Here is a 10,565-nt window from a genome sequence, read left to right as displayed (position 1 = left end):
ATTCCCTTTCTGATTACTATACAGTGGTGTCTGTTTAGCCACTTAACACAAACCTATGATTTATTAAAGCATAAACCTGAAAGGAAGAGTCTATGTCGTCTACACATAACAGACAAAAAAAAGTGCCTCTTTAAGCACTCATTCTGCTAGTAAATGCCAAATGTTCCATGGTGTTAGAGGCACAAAGCATTTTAGTATTTTTACAAAAATAACGTGATTCCCAGAGAGCCTAAAACTTGGCATGTCTCAGTATGGTGTGCAGTGTCTCCTTAAGGAAATTCTTGAGGAAAGTGGGCAAGTGGAGGACACTGCAGCATATAATAAGTATTTAAAAATCAATTTTCTTTAGAAACAAAAAAAATCTACTGTTTGCTGAATATCATCAAGGGGTACAACTGTGAGCTCCTACACCATGCGGAAAACACGATGGAGGGTCTGTCATGGTTAAGAGCTGCATGTCAGTCAGTGGTGTGGTGTAGGAGATCTCATCAACACTCTTAAAAGTACAAAGTTTGATCCACGATGCAGTACTGTCTGGAAAGAGTCTGGCAAAAACTTCTTCATCATAACAATGGTCCCAGACATGCTGCCAATGATTGGTCTCGCCAGAGCCAAGACCTAAACATTACTGAAGCAGTGTGGGATCATCTTGGCACAGAACATGACGAAAGCCAGCCAACATCCAAACAAAAGTTTTCAGTGCCCTTTAAGAATCCTGGAGAACCTTTCCTGAAGATTACTTAAACAAATTACATTAAGCTTGCTTAAGATCTGTGCTGAAGAATAAAGGTGGTCATAGCAAATATGGACAGAGCACAGACTGTTAGTTTTATTGCTTCATTTTAAATGTATGTTTGCACATGCTTCAATGAATCTCTGAACCTAAATCCCATTTTACTAGCAAAATTGGTTCAAGACTTTTGCACAGTACTGTAACAGTACAAAAACTCGGTAGGTTTAAGCAGGATGTTGTTTCTTTTTTCTTTTTTTTCTTTTTTTTTTGCCTGTCCCGTTTGGCTCTTTTGCCATTAGAATTGCCAGCAGGATGTTGTTTCTGTTGTTCCAGTCACACTCTGTGTAATCAATAGGGATGTACCAATCCAGCAGTTTCAGTTTGATGTCTCGGCTTTGGGTGTCTGCTAATATGGAGTACTGAACTGATTCCAGTGTTAAATTTAATAATCTGTCTTCCTCACTGTGAGGAGGCGAATTTAAATCATCCTTTATGTACAAGAAAACATCAAGCTCAGCCTAAATGGATTTCCTACTTTGTAATTCATGTGACAAAATATGCATCAACAAATATAAATTTACTGAATTGTTATTTATTGGTAAAGTGAAATAATGAAAATGGATCAAATATTTTAAGAAAATTAAGTTGATCAGCAAATGTATTTGCAGTAGACTAATTTTGCCTCATAAGGAGAGACCTGCTGCAGGGTCTCTCCCTATGAGTAAAAATAAAATGCAAATTTTTGCTTCGATGCTTTGTTTAATGCACGATTTCTTAGAATTCACCATCTGAGCGTGGGCAGGTTCAGGAGAACACATGATAATATTGTATTACAACATTAAGCCCAAGCAGCCCTCAGTTTTCTTAACAAAAAGGGCTGATAACACAACAGCAGCAATTAAGCCGATGAAGTCATAGTTTAACGTGATGCTAGAGTCTGTCTACACACAGCAAAGAGGTGGAGCCATTACCAAGACAGAGAACTCAGCTTCTTCCTTTAACCACCATTAAAACTACTGCTGAGAAAAGGTGGCCATGAGTTCTTCATCTGGCCACCTGTTTGATGTGAAACAGTGAAAATCTACAGTAAAGCCAAAATATTTGTTATCCCATTACTTGGAGGAGTAGTTGATAGAATAGTTTATTACTAAAATAATCAATACCTGTAGCCCTGCTCTGCTTCGTAATGCTGTCCTTCTTTGAAGTAGCTTCTGCCTTTTATTAAGTCTCTCTGACCAAATATGATGAGTGAAAGTAACCCAAAGTATTTTTAGGTAGTTTCAGTGGTTGAAATGGTTGCTGCAGAGTAAGAAGGTCCTAGTTTGAATCGAGCGGGTACCTGTCGTTTTGGAGTTTCTTCTCGCTGTGTCGGTTTGCGCCTGGTAATCTGGCTCCTCCCATCGTCCAAAGGCATGTTTTTAAGGTTAGGATGCGTAGTAAGTGTGAATGTGTTTGTCTGCCTGTGGTGTACCCTCCCCCTTGCCCAATGACAGCAAGCAGAGGTTACTTTAAAAATGGGAAAAAAAAAAAGAGGTTACCAGGTGTAAAAATAAATGAAGCTAACAATAAACTAGTCAAGAAAGCAAGCAAAAGAAAAAAAGGCTAAATAAACTTTTGAACTCTCGAACGTCTGTGCTGTGTGCCATTGGTGAAAACAGGAGTAAAGCTGGTGTTTGCATAGCTGTTACTGACACACCAGGACAGAGACCTCGCTGTCCCTGTCGACTCAGTGCCCAGTGAAATACTTGTGACACGACCTGCCCAGTCAGAAAGGAACGTGATGCCGCCAGTCCTGTTGATGGCTGAGTCACCGCATCTGTCACGAGTTTGAGATTTTTTTTGTTTTTAAATCAGGATCGAATCGGAACAGGCGTCAGCGAGCTGAATACACGAACACTTTGATACCTGCGATGCTTATTTAAACGTCTGCACTGAATCTTTGTAGAACCTATATCATAACCTATGTAAGTGGCCATTGGTATCATTTATGACGTTTTTATATGTGATGGCAGCCACAGTAGAAACAAAATGATACGGTTGTCCGTTTTTCTTCATTCTTGGTACATTTCCATGTTGCGATGTATTCTGCAGTCTCCATCCAGGAATTTGCTAACATCCTTGTATCGAGGCGATGATTATTCAATACCTGTGGGGGAAAAAAGCCAGAAATGCATAGATGATGGACTCGATGGAACTGAACAGATCAATCAAAATAGTCTCAAGCTGCGTCGATCGACTTGAACTTGGGTTTCTATTGAGGTGCATGTCAGGTTATGGTGTAGAATTTCAAAAGGATCTGTGATTATGATTTACTTCTGAAATGGATGTAAGTAGAGAGAGAAAGTAAACATTAACACATTAATTGGGGGGGGAGTACAAAAAAGTTTAATTTATAGATTTAAACAGTGACTCATTGCTTTAACTAGATTATTATTATTATTATAATAATAATAATATAGATTTGTATAGCGCCTTTCAAGAAACCCAAGAAGGAGAGGGGAAAAAATATGCAGCTTGATCATGATTATACTCGGTCACCTGACAACGACCCATTCCCATCTGGGGAAATGTCGAGATGAAGAATAAATGATGCCTTCAACAACTTTAAGCAACTGATTATTTATAGAATACAGTAGAAAAAAGTGTATTCAGGCATTATCTGCATTTATTTACAGTCTCCTCACTCACACACACGTACACGCTTCATGTCTAGAGCTGAATAGAGGCAGCAGTGAAATATTGAGTTGACAACAATGTTTTGTTACTGTAAGTGCAATAAAAGCTTTCCAGCAAGTGTTGCTAACTTGCATTAAACCAGAAAGACATTATGTAACGAGCAAAAGTAAACGTGAGAGGGGAAGGCCAAAGCATCGACCTTTGACCACAGTTTTCAGTTATATAAAATTTTGCAACATGTGAAGAATATCAGTTTGTGTCACAATGTGAAATGCCTGCAGACTGCAGTTATCTTCCTTCATGTTATATTAGCTCTACTTGTATTTCCCACTGTTGTGTGGCTAAATGGATCAACACGGACGTTCAGTCCAGCTTTTTGAGTTCGCGTTGGACGTGCCTCCCATCCAAATATCAGATCTGAGCATCCCTATTTTTTTATATTTAATTTGTAGTTTATTCTTTGCCAAAATATCACTCATGCAACATTTTAGTGGTGAGTTTTTGCTAGTTTCGTAAAGCTCATATGATTGTAAGTCAATATTTTTGTATTTTGAACTGAAAGAGCAGGTTGAAGTGTTGACTTCAGTTTTTGATGTTTTAATTTCCCTGTTTGTTCCACAAATACAGAAGTCAGATTTTTGTCATGTAGTGATTTCGTGTCTTTCAACTCTTTGACATGCAGTTCATGCGCCGTCACAAAATTGATGTGACCAAGCAGAGATCAGTCAATAGGGTCAGAGTCGGCAAACATATCAGCTCAACCTTGAAGACATTTGTTTACCAGACCAGCTTGTGCTTAATTTAAATAGATGGTTTTGTTTTTCATTTCAGCAATTTTGAAGTGAAAGAATAATAAAAAAATGCTCTAAAATATAACTGTGTTTGGAATTGGTTACAGATGATTTAAAAATACATTTTTAAATACATAAAACACTGTCCTGGACCAGCAGCTTCATGTCCTCAAGCTGTGTGAGGTATTTAACACTAAACTTGTTTTTTAGTCGGCCTCTTTCTCACACTTGAACTCCAAAGCTGAACTCTTCTCTACAGACTGAGCTGTGTTTGTAGTAATCAAACCACAGTGCTGTTACCTCGTGATAAGCTGTGATCCATCTGATGCACTCTGCCTCAGCTGACCGTGGTTAACCTCTTTCCCTTTGCTCCCTTCAGCTGGTTGGGCTGCTGCTGATCGGAGTCGCGGCATGGGGGAAGGGCTACGGCCTGGTGTCCAGCATCCACATTATCGGAGGGGTCATTGCAGTGGGCGTCTTCCTGCTGCTCATCGCTGTTGTAGGACTGATCGGAGCCATGCACCACCACCAAGTCATGCTTTTCTTTGTATCCTTTATAGCTTTGTTGATGCACAAGTTCGCAGTAGATCTGGGTTATTTGGGAAAAATTACTTATCTTTTGGTTTAAATGTTTGTCCTTCCTAAGTCCCATCCAGTCTTCTTCCATACTTTTGAACTGTCTCAAGGTTTGCGGTGCCCGTCAGACCTAACACAGGATGTAGTTTATGTAGGTGCTGGGTTGTATCACCAAAAATGTTTGTTAGTTTAAGTTTCTGGCAGCATCACAGTGTACAACAGAATTATTATTCCTGCATAAGTGGGCCTTTATGTAGGTTTACTGTGACTCATTCTTCTGCCTGAAGTTGAGAGAATAAAAGAAATTGTTGGTATTGGCATTAATAAAGCAGAAGCAGCAGAATTTTAAAAAACAAAACTACACACGGAAAGTGGCAAATGATCGTCTCTTAGACTCTGTTAAACAAAACTAAATATTTGCTACTGGGTTATAAAGGCAGTCTTTTTAAGCCTGGAGTGGCACATTAATGCCACTATTCGTTGTGTCAGATCTGGAGTGATTGTGCATAAAGAAACATCATTTTGAATTACAGCCCCCAAATTATTGGTCCAAATTCTTCTGCCTTCAGGTAAAACAACCTGTTAGTAACAGTTTATCTTTACCTCACCTGTGTGTCGAGGAGCTTCCTTTCAAACTTCCCAACAGTGGACAAGCTCATATCTGGGCAGCAAGATAGTTTGGAGAACTAAGCCTGGAATGTAAAGCCAGTGCTGAAGTGCCTTAATGGGCAGCATGGTTTTATAAAACTCGATGGGAAAACGGCCCTACACTTCCCTGATCTTTTTAATCTGATCAGCTTTTTTTCGGGCTCGGCTTTGAGCTTCAGTTCCAAGTCTTGTTTGATTCAACATGAAGTACAATTTCTGAAGTTGGAACAGAGCTACAGTGTAATTAACAAATCACTGCCATAAGAGCATGCAGTGTACCCATGTTTCTCAGTCATGTCCATCCTATGCTCTGATCCGGTTTCGCATAGCTAGGATGCAGATGGGAAAAATACTCCGCTTCAAAAACAGGATCTTAAAAACCGCTGGATGACGTCACAGTGGCTACATCCATCTTTTACATACAGTTTAAGAAATCAGGGCCGAAATCCCTCCCAGTTCACAGATGATTATTCTTTGTTGTTTGAAATGTGGAGTTGCTGCCGTTGTTTCTTTGACCCCTGCTTCTCAGTACATGGTCATTCTCTTCATTGTCTTCCTCTTCCAATTTGGAATTTCATGTTCCTGCTTGGCAATGAACCGTGGGCAGCAGGTGAGCCAACATAATGTCTATTTCAAAATCTGCATTTCTGAATTCATATGAAATGTATATTATTTAATGCCTTTGGCTTTTATTTGTCATGTTTACATTTTCCAGGAGACACTTCTGAACTCTACGTGGGGAATCATGGAAAATAAGACCAAGGAAGACTTGGAGACCCAACTCAACTGCTGTGGGCTCTTCAACACCACTGGCAAACTGCAGCAGTTTAACCAGGACTTGGGGAGCTGTCGTGCTGTAAGCCTCAAATATCACATTTTTTTTCATTAACTAAAGAAAAACACAGTCATGGAAAAACCCACTAGAAAGGTTTAGGTGCATACTTCAGTTGTTGCCTAAATAAACCCCATTTTATTTCTGTTTTTTACCCACTCTATCAATGATTTTTTTTTCTGTATTTCCAGTTACACAATGAGCCTCAAGCAAAAATCACATAAGCATTTCCTTTAGGAAAAAGTAGGGCACTTACTGTTATTCTCAGAATAGATTTTGGTAGCTAATACTGGCTTAGCTGACAACCCGTTGAGTCATAGTGCAAAAAGACAGAACGCCTTTCTCTTTCACTCTAGCCATGCACAACGGAAGGTAGATGTGTGCCCTGTGGAACGAAGATGCTGGATCATGCCACAGAGGCTCTGAAGATCCTCGGAGGCGTCGGGCTCTTTTTCAGCTTCACTGAGGTTTGTATCTGATCCTTTAAATGGACTTCATCAGGTTGGCTTGACAACACCTATGTGTCTAAATGTATTGACTTACTGTCATGTGATTGGCTGATTAGATGATTGGGTTAATGAACAGGTGTATCTAAAAGTAGTGGGTGAATGTGCTTTTTTTCTGTGTAATTCATTTTTCACTAATGAACAGTCTAAGCACATATTCCATGTGCTGTTTCATGATGACACACACATATAATATAACACATATATATTTTCATATTGTAAAATTCTGATATTCTGCTCTAAAGACCTACTTTCAGAACTGTTATTTTCTCATTTCGTTGGTGTTCTAAGGAAAACGGAACATTTTTGGGCTCTGTTGGAATAAAGATGATTTATACAGTGTTGGAGTTGTTACCAATGTCCTGACCAAATCTAAATATGCAGTCTTTGAAATTCATTTTATGCAGTCTCCACTCTATTGGACTGTGCTGAAGGTTTACCAGATGGCTCTCATGCCAAACCATGAAATAGTCGTGTTTCATGACTGTTTTTAAGTAATGTGTGGTAATAAGTGTAATTAGAGTGAGCAGCATGAATGTTCATGAGACTCTTCAGGGAGACGTGTCATTGTGGCAAACCAATAAATACAGCCTTGGACAAAGTAGCAACCACTGTGTTTGAAAGTTAACTGAGTAGTTTTATTGTGTAACCTTAAGTCATTTTAATGCCTAAACCATAATGAGTCAGACTTCAACTTTTTTCTGCCTTCGTCTCGCCTTATTCCTCACATCTTCTTCATCGATCTTGTGCGTGTCCTCCTTCACTACATCCATGAATCTTCTCTAACCTGTCTTTCTCCTGCTGTGGCTGCTCCATACTTGGCATCCTTACTGGCTATCTGTGATCAGAGGCACACATTAATAAAAACCCACAAAGTATCAGTAACACTAAAGGGAAGAATTTGCCGGTGCTAAGCACACATTCATACACCCTGCATGCCTAAGTACTCTGTAAATGAATGAGGGGAAATTCAGGTGTCAGTGTCCTGCCCAAGGATGGACTTGGGGGGGTGGGGATCGAACCGCTGACCTCCTGATTATTTGCTCTACCACCTGAGCCACAGCTGCCCTACTAACAGATTAAAAGCTGTGACTGTTTCACAGACAGCTTCACTTTTTTTTTTTTTTTTTCTCTTTTAAATAAAAATGACTCGTGATTGCTACACATTTGCTCCCTCCTGCACAGACTGGTTGCAAATGACGCTATCAGTTTGTTCAAGTTTGTCCAGTATTTTCACTTCACTGTTGTCCTTCCTTTTTGTGTTACATGATGAGCACATTTGTGGTGAGTTGTGGTCTAGCTTTGGTGAGAAAAATAACTTCTAAGGGCCTTTTTAATGCTGTTCTCTTACATGTAAATCCTCTGTTAACAGATCCTGGGAGTGTGGCTTGCTGTGCGCTACAGAAACCAGAAGGATCCACGAGCAAACCCAAGTGCTTTCCTATAGTCTGTCTCACATCACGGCGCAGTAGGTGCAGTTTCAGATACACTGGTACACACAGAATAACGCACATCTAGAGGCAGACACTCGGGCATATAAATACAGAGCCACAACCATCACAACACCAAATGGACAAGCGCACGCAGCACCTGAAAAAAACACTGAGAAAATCAAAACGCACACACATACACCAGAGACTGAGAAACTCCAACAAACTCCAGAAATGCAAGCTGGAAGACCTGGATACTTATGTGTGAAAGGATGAGAAGTGGTACTTGTCGGTATCACAACCCAGCCTTGATTTGAGTATCAGATTTCTCGATTGCACCAAGATTTCTCTGCATGCATCCTCTCAGGCGTGCACAGACCAACAGCCTCTTTGTTGATCTTGTTCCACAATCCAACCCAACGACTGTGCGGTGTCCAACAGATAAACTTGTATGCACCTTGACTTTTCCTCTAATGTAGTGCCACCTCTTAACGACAAATATACTCCTGGTAATGTGATGTGTATCCAAACATGTCCCAGCATGATGAGAAAGTCAGCAAGGTGGGTGAGAAGGCACACACTGGACATGTGGTGTAAAGTAGTTTTTGAAAGGGTTAAAAATGTATGTAATTTTTTTTTCTTTCCACAAAAAAACAGGAATTTGGATTAGGTAGTTTATTTTAGGAAATGTAGTTGCTAGTCTTTGAAGTTCAAATATTTATGAACTGTAACTGAGCCAACTAACTTTTAAATGCCGACGGGCTGCAGCCTCGATGTTGTACATAGTCTTTGCATACTGTAGTTCACAGAAAGTGTACTTGATGGGTTTGCTGTGTAGTTTCCCACCTCTTGCTATGAGGTTTGCCTGCAGTTTCAGAGTCTCTGAAAGCCTGAATTATCCTCACCTCTTCCTATATTTAACATTTTCTTCAGTGTCGCACAGTGACGTCGCTTAGCGTAGATTCTGGTTGTAGACAAGTGGATTAAGGTACATCTTGTTACCTTCTGTATAACTGGAAGAAATCTCAAAAACACACAACTTGAATACGTGCTTTTTTTAATTTGAAGTAATCGAGTGAATTTGGCCAAATCTGTTTATTGAAAATCCAGTTTGGTTTTTATAGTGTTAATTGTGAGAATGTGCTTTTTGTTGCCATCCTTTTCTTTTTCTTAAATATTTTAAAACTTGTGATTCTTTGGTGCAGTTTTTTTTTTTTCTTTTTTGTTTGCCATCAGCTTCTTTTTTTCATCAGTGTTAAAATGCTTTGTAAAATGTGCTTGTTAAATATTTTCCGTATCTATTTAAGTTTAACGATGCACAGCCGGTTTGTTGTAGTTTTGATATCGCTTTGCTCGATATGGAACGTTTCCTGTTGATAAATAATTGCTCAGCCTCTCTTTAAACTTTTTTTTATTTTCCCCTCTTTTGAATTGCTTTTAACTTAAAGGACTAACGAGCTGTAATTACATGTCTTACTTGAACCTGTCGACTTTAATGATTACGGATTCCTCGCTGCTGCTTTGGAGTTCTCGTCGTAAGCAAAACATTATGACAGATGTTAAGCATTATTATGCCATATATTACACCTCAGTATGAATTTGCGTGCAGTTGTTATTCAAATGTAAGTTGAATTTTTGAGACTTAATTTTTCCAAATAATAAAAATCTCAAATTGGAAGCTGTTTTTCTTTGAGTCATTGTTTGAAGGACTGGGTCCACACTGGCCATGTTAGCTCTGATAAAGCCAGCCAACGTGATGCTTGCAATTCCACCAGACGCCCCACGGACTGTAACATGTAGCAAATGAGGGCAGCAGGAAGTCAAAGATAGAAATGGAGTGGTCAATTTTCAAAATAGGAACCCTATCTAAATTCATTCCTAAAATGGTACTAGTGTGATCTGAATCACTAATGTAATGTCACGCACCCAAAGCCAATATATTTCTGCAGTTATTAAAACAAGACAGTCAAAATAAATAAAAACAAAAGATGGTTTCATCTTGCCAATAATCAACACACCTGTTTTACAGTGGTGTTGTAAAAAAACACCTAAGACACTCACTGCTTTGTAAAGGTATATTTAACATTCAATTTTTTTTATTTATTTTTTTATTGCGTATTTGTGGTTCCGTTTGTTATAGCATTTTAAAATAAGTAAGATCAAATGACCATTTTAAAAGGCCAATTAACTGTTAAAATCAAAGATTGTTAGGAAAGATTTCCTGTTCTTGTGACAACGAAGCACTCGGTCCACTGGTTCATACTGGAGGGGGAAACTAAAGGTATTTATGAGACGTAAAAGGTTTCCGTAGATAATTCTGTAGGAGGATTATTAATGGTTGCCTTCATCTGCCTGTCTGTAGATATCAGAGTC

General features: G+C 39.1%; 1 protein-coding gene across 1 annotated transcript in view; it reads left to right on the top strand.

Annotated features, from left to right (window-relative positions):
• Positions 1-9,870, top strand: part of tspan31 (tetraspanin 31) — a 10,720-nt gene extending 850 nt beyond the window's left edge. Inside the window, exons 2-6 of the mRNA XM_086277729.1 lie at positions 4,580-4,747; positions 5,954-6,034; positions 6,140-6,280; positions 6,613-6,723; positions 8,135-9,870. Coding sequence (XP_086133855.1) covers positions 4,580-4,747; positions 5,954-6,034; positions 6,140-6,280; positions 6,613-6,723; positions 8,135-8,209 — 576 coding nt within the window. The 3' untranslated portion in view covers positions 8,210-9,870. The remainder of the gene's footprint in view (positions 1-4,579; positions 4,748-5,953; positions 6,035-6,139; positions 6,281-6,612; positions 6,724-8,134) is intronic.
• Positions 9,871-10,565: the final 695 nt, after the last annotated feature.

The sequence above is a fragment of the Aulonocara sp. 'chitande type north' Nkhata Bay genome, linkage group LG20 (genome assembly GCF_057382095.1).
Source record: "Aulonocara sp. 'chitande type north' Nkhata Bay isolate Kocher_YH1m ecotype deep benthic linkage group LG20, A_spYH_male_GT1.1, whole genome shotgun sequence".
Lineage (NCBI taxonomy): Eukaryota > Metazoa > Chordata > Actinopteri > Cichliformes > Cichlidae > Aulonocara > Aulonocara sp. 'chitande type north' Nkhata Bay.
Note: the sequence above shows the minus strand (reverse complement) of the source record. Positions and strands in the feature narration are given on the sequence as shown.